At 41.9% G+C, this 13,224-nt stretch overlaps 1 protein-coding gene and 1 non-coding gene across 2 annotated transcripts in view; one reads left to right on the top strand and one right to left on the bottom strand.

The window, feature by feature from the left end:
* Positions 1-13,224, top strand: part of KMT2A (lysine methyltransferase 2A) — a 72,440-nt gene that overhangs the window by 26,296 nt on the left and 32,920 nt on the right. The window contains 7 exon segments of the mRNA XM_007456314.1: positions 878-947; positions 3,908-6,561; positions 7,893-8,070; positions 9,126-9,360; positions 11,196-11,260; positions 12,204-12,581; positions 13,103-13,176. Coding sequence (XP_007456376.1) covers positions 878-947; positions 3,908-6,561; positions 7,893-8,070; positions 9,126-9,360; positions 11,196-11,260; positions 12,204-12,581; positions 13,103-13,176 — 3,654 coding nt within the window.
* On the bottom strand, positions 9,900-9,971 carry TRNAE-UUC (transfer RNA glutamic acid (anticodon UUC)). Its single transcript has one exon. It is a non-coding gene; the product is annotated as a tRNA-Glu (tRNA).

The raw sequence follows: 13,224 nt of genomic DNA, 5'->3' as shown, positions 1-13,224 counted from the left end.
CTTTGTAGAAAACTCTTAGTTTCTGAATCGGTGAATTTCTATTAATCAGGTTGTTTAAATAGACCATATTTCTTGACAATTTGTTCAAAATCGGTTAAATCCTTAGTATTTTTTTAAAAGGCAGGTTAAAAGTTAGAGGTAAAGAGAAGTTTTTGCCTTTTCTCAGTATGACTGAAAATAAGATGCTTCCTTCAGTTATTCTTGGACGCATTCTTGAATTGATGTAGTCAATTCATCATCCCTTTCACAAATGCTGCTGCCCACCATTAAGTCTCTTATCACAGGGCATTTAAAAATGATGCCATAAAATGCATGTTGAGAATCTTTGGATCTCAAATGTATAGAAATCACATCTAAATGTCAATTCCTGAGTTAAGGAACTGACGATAATGGCAATTTCAGTCTCTATTAATATTTAGTAGACAAGAGATTATGATATTGTAGATTATTCCTTATGTGTCTGTAGACTTAACAACTTGTTGAAAAGATATTTGTTTTATTGGGGCTGTATATTTCTGCCATTGTACTGATTTGCTTACTTGAATTAAAGTCATTCTTTAATTGTTTTGGGCTGTATCTATAGTTTGAAATTTAGGACTGTCCCCTATGTACTGTGCACCAAAGATGACTTATCAATGCATTGTTCAATTACTACACAGCTCCTATTTGTCTGTAATGAAGCCATATGGCTGGGTCCATTTATTTCAGTATTAAGTTATTTTTTAATAATACCCATATGAATGATGATGAGTAATACGTAGAGGCTAAATTTTCCAAATTCATTTGTGTCTCCTCTGGGCATTTCTTTGGGATATGTTCAGATTCATGTTTTGTTTTGTTTTTTTCCTGATTTTAAAATAATTTTCCTTTGTTATAGGATGAGCAGTTCTTAGGTTTTGGCTCAGATGAAGAAGTCAGAGTACGAAGTCCCACAAGGTCTCCTTCAGGTATGGCCAGTTAAATGCATGGCATCTTTATGTTTTGCTTGTTAAGAGACTGTGACTTCCCCTTGCCTTCTTTGCATGTAAAGGGTGGTCTTAAATACTGGGGTTTTTTGGGTGCATCCTTCCCTTTCCCTCACACTAAGTAGGAAGTGGCTTATGAGCTAGACCTCTTTAAGGGACTTCTCTGTCAGGCCGCTTTTGGTTTATCCTTGATAATGCTTCTCTATGGGAACCACCAGAGGCATGGGGGCTGGATTTCCATGGAGTGCTTGCAAAATCTGGTAGGCAAATTGAAGGTTACCTGCTGAGAGCAGCATCCTCACATTTACACATTTTGAATTGTATGGCAGTAAATATGACTTTGGAAATAATTTGGCCATTGTTTTTTACAGATGAAATTTGGTCTACTGTTGTCAAAGAACTAAAAACAAAATGTTGGCACTGTATCAAACTATTTTATCTGATCCTTGAAAAACTGTTAAAATAAAGAAAATAAAAACGACATGGGTATTTCCATTTATTAGCAGTATTTGTCATTGTTCTCAATATATCTAGAAGGTCTTGAAATTCTAGACTTAACAGCAGTTTCCTGCAAGATGATCCTCAGTGGAAATAACATTTAATGGCTTGCAGAATTGTTCTGTATAGGAGAGGGCTATAGATCTTTTGATGAAAAAAACATTCCCCATCTGTGCTGCCATTCTGACTTCTTGTATGGTTGTCTTTGATTTTATGTGCATAGACAGTCTAGTTAAATATGATGTTGTTAGCTGTCCTTTTGGTCCTTGATGTTGACGTAGTTTGTGATGTTTGTTAGCATTTGCATTTCATTTGAGTCATCGTATATTATGTAGTAATCTAACTCAAACACATAAGTTGACAGTTTTTCCTTTCCCAAGTGGTGGTATTGCCATTCTAGTTGAGAGGACTTAGCCAGTAGTATTCCAGTATCTGTGCCATTTAGACAGTAGCAATATTCTCTTTAAGATGTGATGAAATCTTAAAACTTCGTATCAGGTGATGTTAGAGATTGTCTGGTCTAACCCTTCATTTATAGATAATAAAATGAGGCCCAGAAAAGACATGATGAGCAGTTACTTCTGACTGATTTGTGAGTTCTTTGAATGTGTTCTGGATTATGGAAGTTAGCAGAGCAGGACTCTTCGCTATTCTGCTTTTTCTACCTGTCCACCAAAAGCTTTTTTTAAAAGATGGATAGAAGAGGTTTTCAGAATTAATAAAGGCCTATGAGTAGCCAGCTTCAAGTCTACCAAGATTGTAAGGAATCTTGTGATATACTTCTGGGTAGGAGTTTATTTTGTTAATTCACAACCCTTTCTTGATGGTTTCCTCAAGTTTTTTTCTTGGCTGTCAGTGTACCTTAAATGTTGTTTTTTGTTTTTTTAAACCATCTGTGTATACTTTATTAAGAAATGAAACTTTCTCTACTGTCTTCTAGTCCATTACTTTCATTGTAATTAGTATATATTGAGAACAGATTTGTGAATCTTAATCTATTAAGAGAAGTTTCAAGTTAATTGGTGAGGAAAGCATTTATATTTAGAAAGCTCAACAATAAGACCTTTGTTGATTTCTGTTCTGTTAGAAAGCTGGTTCCATAGTCTAAAGTGTTCATCATAATGGCATAAATCTCTTCTGGTGCCTCTTAGGGGAGGTTTTAATCTCAGAAGAATGTTGAGTCATATAAAACATTGAAAAGTCACGAGAGAAGAGATGATATGATAGAGGAGGCAACTCTTAGTACATTTAGAAAGTACAGACTATATGTGGTGATCAGGCTGTGGTGTATATAAATCAAATCACCATGTTGTACACCTGGAACTAATATATATTGTATGTCAATTATACTTCAATAAAAAAGACTGAATCTTTAAAAAGAAAAGAAAGTACAGACTATACAAAGAATTTTAGGGAGTTCCCAGGTGGTCTAGTGGTTAGGCTTCCAGGCTTTCACTGCTTTCAGTGCTGGGGCCTGGGTTCAATCCCTGGTCAGGGAACTGAGATCCCACAAGCTGTGCAGCATGGCCAAAAAAAGAAAACAAAAACAAAAAAAGAGAATTTTAGAAAACTGGTCTTTCTGAAGTCTCTTGATAAGCAGCAAATTGAGCTGATTTATAAGTTGCCAAATTCCTTTTATTTAGAATAGAAGAAATCTGATTTAAATTGTCAGTTTGCTCTTGACATCAATTATGGTTAAATCTTTTTTGTAATTTGAGACTAACTAGTTCAAGAACCTGTAGGTAGGGGAATAGATGAATGGACATCTCATGTCATTTCACTGATTAGTTCGCCTACGGCTGAGTTCAGTGATCTTATTCTGATGTCTCATGAATGAATGTTTTTCTTTTCAGTGAAACTTTTTTAACTTACTTTGGCAAAAAAAGCAGATTGAAAATATAGGAAGCTGAGCTGCCTATATAGAAGTTGGTATACTATTGTAGCCTTTAGGAGTCGGTATGTTGTGGACTGAAGAGCACCTTGTTCAGATTTATGAAAGCCAAAATTCTGAGTTGAAAAAATGGGATGACTTACTATAAATGTGTTCTCAGATATTAACTCTTGGTGGCTACGATATGGAAAAGCTCATACAGATTTTTTAAAAACACACCTTTTTTTAATTCCGAAAAAACCTTCATGTTCACCCAAAGTTGTAGGAAAACTAGTTTTATATATTAATTGCTCAGTTGAAAACCTCTTATTATCTTAGTTTTTCTATCAAAAAGGTAGTTAAGTGTTCTTTTAGGTAGGATGTTATTTACTTGATTTCTTTGAGGCAGGTTTTTGGTGAAAAGAAACTAAGCACAATTAAGATGTTTTATTGACTGATTAGACCCAGGTAGAGTTCAGTACAGAATGGCTTGTGGTAAATTATATTCAGCTTAGTTAAGACCTAAACTACAAAGCTAAATATATGCTCTTCATTGTTTAATTTCTATACACAGTTAAAACTAGTCCTCGAAAACCTCGCGGGAGACCTAGAAGTGGCTCTGACCGAAATTCAGCTCTCCTCTCAGACCCATCTGTGTTCTCCCCTCTAAATAAATCAGAGACCAAATCTGGAGATAAGATCAAGAAGAAAGATTCTAAAAGTATAGAAAAGAAGAGAGGAAGACCTCCCACCTTCCCTGGAGTAAAACTCAAAATAACGCATGGAAAGGACATTTCAGAGTTACCAAAGGGAAACAAAGAAGATAGCCTGAAGAAAATGAAACGAACACCTTCTGCTACATTTCAGCAAGCCACAAAGATTAAAAAATTAAGAGCAGGTAAACTCTCTCCTCTCAAGTCAAAGTTTAAGACAGGGAAGCTTCAAATAGGAAGGAAGGGGGTACAGATTGTACGCCGGCGAGGAAGGCCTCCATCAACAGAAAGGATAAAGACCCCTTCAGGTCTCCTCATTAACTCTGAACTGGAAAAGCCCCAGAAGGTCCGGAAAGACAAGGAAGGAACACCTCCACTCACGAAAGAAGATAAGACAGTAGTCAGACAAAGCCCTCGAAGGATTAAGCCGGTTAGGATTATTCCTTCTTCTAAAAGGACAGATGCAACAATTGCTAAGCAGCTCTTGCAGAGGGCAAAAAAGGGGGCTCAAAAGAAAATTGAGAAAGAAGCAGCTCAGCTGCAAGGAAGAAAGGTGAAGACACAGGTCAAAAACATCCGACAGTTCATTATGCCTGTTGTCAGTGCCATCTCCTCGAGGATCATTAAAACTCCTCGGCGGTTCATAGAGGATGAGGATTATGACCCTCCAATTAAAATTGCCCGACTAGAGTCTACACCAAATAGTAGATTCAGTGCCACGTCCTGTGGATCTTCCGAAAAATCAAGTGCAGCTTCTCAGCACTCCTCTCAGATGTCTTCAGACTCCTCCCGGTCCAGTAGCCCCAGTGTTGATACCTCCACAGATTCTCAGGCCTCTGAGGAGATTCAGGTACTTCCTGAAGAGCGGAGCGATACCCCCGAAGTTCACACTCCACTGCCTATTTCCCAGTCCCCAGAAAACGATAGTAATGACAGGAGAAGCAGAAGGTATTCAGTGTCAGAGAGAAGTTTTGGATCTAGAACGACGAAAAAGTTGTCCACCCTACAAAGTGCCCCCCAGCAGCAGACCTCTTCCTCGCCACCTCCACCCCTGCTTACTCCACCGCCCCCGCTGCAGCCAGCCTCCAGTATCTCTGACCACACACCTTGGCTCATGCCTCCAACCATCCCTCTAGCATCACCATTTTTGCCTACTTCTGCCGCTCCCATGCAAGGGAAGCGAAAATCTATTTTGCGAGAACCAACATTTAGGTGGACTTCTTTAAAGCACTCTAGGTCAGAGCCACAGTACTTTTCCTCAGCAAAGTATGCCAAAGAAGGTCTTATTCGCAAACCAATATTTGATAATTTCCGCCCCCCTCCACTGACTCCTGAGGATGTCGGCTTCGCGTCCGGGTTTTCCACATCTGGTACTGCTGCTTCAGCCCGATTGTTTTCGCCACTCCATTCTGGAACAAGGTTTGATATGCACAAAAGGAGTCCTCTTCTGAGAGCTCCACGATTTACTCCAAGTGAGGCTCACTCTAGGATATTTGAGTCTGTAACCTTGCCTAGTAATCGAACTTCTGCTGGAACATCTTCTTCAGGAGTATCTAACAGGAAAAGGAAAAGAAAAGTGTTTAGCCCTATTCGATCGGAACCAAGATCTCCTTCTCACTCCATGAGGACAAGAAGTGGAAGGCTTAGCACTTCTGAGCTGTCACCTCTCACCCCACCGTCTTCTGTCTCTTCCTCGTTAAGCATTTCTGTTAGTCCTCTTGCCACTAGTGCCTTAAACCCAACTTTTACTTTTCCTTCTCACTCCCTGACTCAGTCTGGGGACTCTGCAGAGAAAAACCAGAGACCAAGGAAGCAGACTAGTGCTCCGGCAGAGCCATTTTCATCCAGTAGTCCCACTCCTCTCTTCCCTTGGTTTACCCCAGGCTCTCAGACTGAGAGAGGGAGAAATAAAGACCAGGCCCCCGAGGAGCTGTCCAAAGAGCGAGATGCTGACAAGAGCGTGGAGAAGGACAAGAGTAGAGAGAGAGACCGGGAGAGAGAAAAAGAGAATAAGCGGGAGTCCAGGAAAGAGAAAAGGAAAAAGGGATCAGAAATTCAGAGTAGCTCTGCTTTGTATCCTGTGGGTAGGGTTTCCAAAGAGAAGGTTGTTGGTGAAGATGTGGCCGCTTCATCTTCTGCCAAAAAAGCAACCGGGCGGAAGAAGTCTTCATCACTTGATTCTGGGACTGATATTGCTTCTGTGACTCTTGGGGATACAGCAGCTGTCAAAACCAAAATACTTGTAAAGAAAGGGAGAGGAAATCTGGAAAAAACCAACTTGGACCTCGGCCCAACTGCCCCATCCCTGGAGAAGGAGAAAACCCTCTGCCTTTCCGCTCCTTCATCTAGCACTGTTAAACATTCCACTTCCTCCATAGGCTCCATGTTGGCTCAGGCAGACAAGCTTCCAATGACTGACAAGAGGGTTGCCAGCCTCCTAAAAAAGGCCAAAGCCCAGCTCTGCAAGATTGAGAAGAGTAAGAGTCTTAAACAAACTGACCAGCCCAAAGCACAGGTACTCTTTTCCATCTTGCCCATTAAAAACCAACAGTTTCTCGAGCCCCATCTAGGAGCAAGTTTTAGGCTGAGTGTTTCAGTTAGATCCAGGTATGGGAATCAGGAAAAGATGGTGGCATTCGCAGTGGTCCTTTACGGACGGGTAGGATTTTGATAGGTAGAAAATGATAGGGGAGAAATTTTTAAGGAGAGGAAACAGTGTAGGGTAGAGATAGAAAAGTATAAAACATACTTGAGGAATGGGGATAGCTGGACTGGTACGTACGTGTAGGAAAGCGGTGAACCAAGACTGAAAGGTACGTGGGGCCACATTACCCTGAATGCTGAGTTGTTTGTACTTAATGGGTTTGGTGTGATGGAATCTGTGACTTAATTTTGAAGATGCATTTTTGCAGTCAGATTGTTTTACTGTTGTTTACTATAGGAAACAGGGACGAGGGGGAATCTCTTCCTCTGAGTTGTGAGTGATCAGACCAATAGAAAACAGGTATTTGCAGAATACATATGAGAACCACTTAGCCTCAAGTTGTGGTACAGAAAAGCTGTACAATTCAGTTAGTTAAGATGATGACAAACAGATTTTTGTAAGGAAGAGCTTTTTTTTTTTTTTTTTTTAATTAGCAAAGCGAGCTAGCTAGGCACTGGTCTTTTCTGAGAAAACCTGCCAATCTTTAGATTGTTTTTAAACATTGTCACGTAGTAGATGCGTGTTTATACCAACATATCAAGTTAGGTTAAGATGACCGCAAACTTAGGTTTTAATGTTATTCAGCGTAGGGCCACATTTACATTTAGTAATTCTGCCAGTTGAGAGGTCTAGCACGAATATGATGAGACTTATTTCTGACACCATTTTGGATGTTTTTGGTTAACCTCCTAGTGGTAGGAGCCGTGGCTCTTTAAAATGTGAGGCCTTTCTGTTTGGAGCCGTGGCCTTTTATACTTCCATTTATAGGTTATTTCCCCCTACTTCTCTGTTGATCAGGGAAGTATAAGAAATAGTCTGTGGTTAGATAAGCCCTACTTACACGAGAATGAGCTTCTTGATAATGCAGACTGGCAGCTTGATTTTTTCTGAGGAAAATTTTAAAGAAGTCATATAATTGGGAATAGAAGAAGCTTAGTTGATTTCTGTTTTTTGATTAGAATCCTTTTCTGCCAATTTTAGAAGTAGGCGATTTCTATATATTGATATGGCATATCAGCTGGGAATAACTAGAGTTGTATGTGTTGAATCTATAAGTTAATCATCTATACCTTGGCTTCATTCAATTATATTTTCAACGCATATGGTTGTTATTGTTTGTTTTTGGCTTGCCTCCTACTCAGGGTCAAGAAAGTGACTCATCAGAGACCTCTGTGCGAGGACCCCGGATTAAACACGTCTGCAGAAGAGCTGCTGTTGCCCTTGGCCGAAAACGAGCTGTGTTTCCTGATGACATGCCCACCCTGAGTGCCTTACCTTGGGAAGAACGAGAAAAGATTTTGTCTTCCATGGGAAATGATGGTAGGTCGGGGATGTCAACCTTGAGGTCTAAGCAGACACTGGGTTTGTTTGCTGATCATCCTGGGAGTGCCCAGTAGGCTCTTCATAGCATTATATGTTAGGCTGGGTCCTCCAAAAACCAGATGGCGGAGGGCGGGGGGATTAAATGTGTAAGGGTGTTATTAGAGGAAATGCCTGAGAGAGAAAATGGGGAGGGAGTCAGGAAAGGCTGGGAGAGCTGTCAGACTGCTCTGTAAGTCTGACCCTAGTGAAGGAGAGTGGGAAGGAAGGCTGGGCAGAATCTTCCTGGATGCCATGCAGTGTGAGAAAGCTCGGCAAGGCTGTCAGGGAGCCCCTGAGCAAACATTGACTGTCAGAGGAGTCTCGTGTCTCCCTGGAACAGGCCTACCCTAGTATCCCTGCCACGCTTGTCACAGCCCGAGAGCAACCTCTGTGGTAATTGTGGCCTCTGTACCCCTGGATTTCAGAGCACAGCAGCTGGGGCCCTGTGGTTTCAGGTCTGTGAGGCACGTTCTCATGGGTGACTGCTCAGATGAGATTTAGAGGTTTAGAGAGTCTTCAGAAGCATTCAATTCATATTCTTTTTTTTTTTTTTTAATGCTTTCTTTACTTTCTTTTCTTTAATCATATTCTCTTTTTTTTAATTAATTATTTTTTGTATTTTGGCCACGCTGCGTGGCTTTCAGGATGTTCCCCATCCAGGAATCGAACCCGGGCCTCTGCAGTGAAAGTGCCAAATCCTAACAACTAGGTCACCAGGGGACTCCCTCAATTCATATTTCTTGACTTTAGGTTACACTGTATTTTGTTTCCATTGTTTGGATTTCTGCTTTCATCAAGCTGCAAGATATAGGCATTTTTAAACATTTAATTATTTAAAACAGGCTCTGTGTTCTGCATGTGAATATTTTTATTGTAATGAATTTCATTTTTGGAGTCTCAATTAAAACAAGGTTTGAATGTATATATTAACATCAGTAGATTTTGAGAATCTCCCCTCTGCTCCCAGGAAGGAGCCAGACACTGTCAGAGCTAATGCCACGTTTCTTTAACAGACAAGTCATCGATTGCTGGCTCAGAAGATGCCGAACCTCTTGCTCCGCCCATCAAGCCAATTAAACCCGTCACCAGAAACAAGGCGCCGCAGGAACCTCCAGTAAAGAAGGGACGGCGGTCGAGGCGGTGTGGACAGTGTCCCGGCTGCCAGGTGCCTGAGGACTGTGGTGTGTGCACTAACTGCTTGGACAAGCCCAAGTTTGGTGGCCGCAACATAAAGAAGCAGTGCTGCAAGTGAGTGCGCGTCTCTCTGGGGGGCTGGTCTCAGCCACTGTCCCGCTTGTCACAGAGAAAATGCGCCTGAACGCCCAGTGTGGTTGTACCAAGTCACCTCAAGTTGCAAGATGAGTTGCACGCTTGGATTTTGTGCTGTGCTGGGGTTTGGGCTGTGCTTAAATCAGAAATCCTCAGGTGCAGCGCTGTGAATGTTCTGTATCTGCTCAGGTCAGTGTGGTAGCCCTTAGCCGTATGGCTATTTAGCACCTGAAACATGGTTGGTGTGACTGAGGAATGACATTTAAAATTTCCATGTAATTTTAAATTCACATAGCCACATGTGTCTAGAGCTGCCATATCAGTGCAACTCTGGAGGGTTTCTACTTAATCACCAATGAGTTTAGGCCTACTGTTTATCAGGTCAACTGAAATTACCTTTATCTTTATGGCCTTCAGGAAATATTGGTGATGTAAGTCTCTCCGCTCTCTAACTCTCAGAATATTTTCATGCCTATGGAAGTCTTCCCCCGCCCCGCACGCTACTTGCGGAATCTTAGTTCCCCAACCAGGGATCGAACCCGGGCCACGGCAGTGAAAGCGCCGAGTCCTAACCACTGGACCGCCAGGGAATTCCCTGGAAGTTTTGATTACCTTTTTTCCCTTTTTCTAGTCAGTTTGTGGATGCACTTTCTACTCTCTGGGATAATTTGTTTAAAGTGGATCAAGAGAATTGCATAAAGAAATTTTGGTGGTTGAGTATCTCATCAAGTGCCTGGCACCAGGAATGGATATTATCCATAGATATTTGCTGAATGAACGAATAACATGAAAGTGATTTATATAAAACATAATTGGGAGAAATGCTGCATTACTTAAGGGGAGACAGGTTCTAGGAGACACTGAGAAGTTGTGTGCTTTGGTTTAGTCTGGCCTTAAGCAAGAATCTTGTCTCAGTCTCACTAGTGGAAAGAAGTGAGACAATTCACAGAACAACAAAAAAATAGCAAGATAAAATTGCACTAAATTTAGGGGTTGCAGTGGATTCAGTTCAATATTAAACTTCAAATTAAGTTTTGAGTTTCAATAAACTGAGGATTGAAATATCTCTCAAAGCCCTGAGATAGACCTGTAGCATTGTAGTGGCAGACAAAGGACTCGGGTAATTTTAGTGCATTTTGTGTTCAGATTACTATATGAATAATCATCTCATAAGGGAGCAGAACTGATTTGACTGCAAGGAATAATGACTGATCGTTTTGTGTGTGGCGCTAGTCAGTACTGGGTTGCAAGGCATTTGAGTCCCATTTCAAAAATAATTTGATATTTGCTCCTTTTAGATCCTCAAGGTAGGTGAAATTGCTGATCAAAGGATTTAAAGGCTTGAATTTAAATAATGAGCAGTCCTTTTTTCAACTCTCAAAATGAACCTGAATAAAGGTTCATGGATTCTTTTTTTAATTTTTTTTAAATTAATTAATTAATTTTTGGCTGTGTTGGGTCTTCGTTGCTGCGCGCGGGCTTTCTCTAGTTGCGGTGAGCGGGGGCTACTCTGTCGCGGTGCAGGGGCTTCTCATTGCAGTGGCTTCTCTTGTTGAGGAGCACAGGCCCTAGGCGCGCGGGCTCTAGAGCGCGGGCTCAGTAGTTGTGGTGCACGGGCTTAGTTGCTCCGCGGCATGTGGGATATTCCCGGACCAGGGCTCTAACGTGTGTCCGCTGCATTGGTAGGTGGGTTCTTAAGCCCCGCGCCACCAGGGAAGCCCAAGGTTCACGGATTCTTGCAGACGAACTAATACTTGCTTCAATTGCTTCTCTCCTAAATGAAGTTTACTTTATGGTATCCCTTATTATTCTAGGATGAGAAAATGTCAGAATCTACAATGGATGCCTTCCAAAGCTTACCTTCAGAAGCAAGCAAAAGGTAGTGTTGTCAAAAGATCTTCCCCCAAATGCTTCCTACTTTAATGTCATATAGTTGTGTACGTCTAGTGTAAAGAGAATACTAGCCTTTTTTCAGGTACTGCTGTTTCCCAGGGAGCTGTTGGTTGTTGAAGCTGGGTGATAGGTACATGAGTGTTCATTTTACTCTTCCCTTCACCTTGGAGTATGTTTGAATATATCCGTAAGAAAAATTTTTAAAAATTCATACAAAAAATTATATTTCATTTCCTAGAGTAATAAAAGTATACCTGTTTCACTTGGCATTAACTTTCTTGAGTCTTCCAGTGTCAACTTTAGCTGTAGGAAACTGAGACTAAGATTGTTACATTCCTATACTTTTATTTTATTTTATTTTATTTTAATTTTTTTTTAAAGGAATATTTTATTATTTATTCAGTTTTGCGGTACGCGGGCCTCTCACTGTTGTGGCCTCTCCCGTTGCGGAGCACAGGCTCCGGACGCGCAGGCTCAGCGGCCATGGCTCACAGGCCCAGCCGCTCTGCGGCGTGTGGGATCTTCCCGGACCGGGGCACGAACCTGCGTCCCCTGCATTGGCAGGCGGACTCTCAACCACTGCACCGCCAGGGAAACTACCAATTTTCAGGAAATGCAGAGGACAAAGGAATATTTTATTTTATTTTATTTTATTTATTCAGTTTTGCGGTACGCGGGCCTCTCACTGTTGTGGCCTCTCCCGTTGCGGAGCACAGGCTCCGGACGCGCAGGCTCAGCGGCCATGGCTCACAGGCCCAGCCGCTCTGCGGCGTGTGGGATCTTCCCGGACCGGGGCACGAACCTGCGTCCCCTGCATTGGCAGGCGGACTCTCAACCACTGCACCGCCAGGGAAGCCCCTATACTTATATTTTAAATAAAATTTTCTCACTTACAGAAAAGTAATCTTGCTTTTCCCCCCCACCCCCAGCTGTGAAAAAGAAAGAGAAAAAGTCTAAGACCAGTGAAAAGAAAGAGAGCAAAGAGAGCAGTGTTGTGAAGAGCTTGGCGGACTCTAGTCAGAAGTCTACCCCGTCAGCAAGAGAGGATCCCGCCCCCAAGAAAAGCAACAGTGAACCACCTCCGCGCAAGCCCCCAGAGGACAAGAGTGAGGAAGGGAATGCCTCCACCCCAGGACCTGAGGCCAAACAAGTGGCCACGCCCTCTTCCAGGAAGTCCAGCAAGCAGGTCTCCCAGCCGGCACCAGCCATCCCCCTACAGCCCCCTAGCACAGCACCACCGAGAAAAGAAGTCCCCAAGACCACTCCTAGTGAGCCCAAGAAAAAGCAGCCTCCACCTCCAGAGTCAGGTGAGTGAGGACAGCAGGAAGAACTGCCGAACCAGAAGTACCAGCACAGGACACTGACGTCTTAAACAGCATTTGGAAACCTGAAATGTACATTTTTAAGTCTTTGGTACAAGAAAAATAGCTCTCTTTTAAATATTTATTTAATTTTTTTTTTTGGCTCCGCCGGGTCTTAGTTGTGGCACAAGGGATCTTTTAGTTGCGGCATGCATGCGGGATCTAGTTCCCTGACTACGGATCAAACCCGGGCCCTCTGCATTGTGAGCGTCGAGTATTAACCACTGGACCACCAGAGAAGTTCCAATTAGCTCTCTTTTAGCTGTTATATAATAATAAAGAAATAGAAGCAAAAAACAGTTAAGTTGGAGATACTGTCTTAATTGCCTATTTAAAGCCTAGAGTTTAAATAGTTTTTTCTAATGCCCCTTTCTTTTCAGGCCAATCAGTGCTAGAGTCATTGTTGCTATTTAGCATTAACTGTAAATTTAGTAACATCTGACTGCAGTTTATTTTGAATTCTTTAGGTCCAGAGCAAAGCAAGCAGAAAAAAGTGGCTCCTCGCCCCAGTATTCCTGTAAAACAAAAGCCTAAAGAAAAGGTGAGGAAAGATTTGTTTCCCTGCCATTTGTCAAAGATGTGTTCTATT

The sequence above is a fragment of the Lipotes vexillifer genome, unplaced genomic scaffold (genome assembly GCF_000442215.2).
Source record: "Lipotes vexillifer unplaced genomic scaffold, Lipotes_vexillifer_v1.1 scaffold753, whole genome shotgun sequence".
Classification (NCBI taxonomy): domain Eukaryota; kingdom Metazoa; phylum Chordata; class Mammalia; order Artiodactyla; family Lipotidae; genus Lipotes; species Lipotes vexillifer.
Note: the sequence above shows the minus strand (reverse complement) of the source record. Positions and strands in the feature narration are given on the sequence as shown.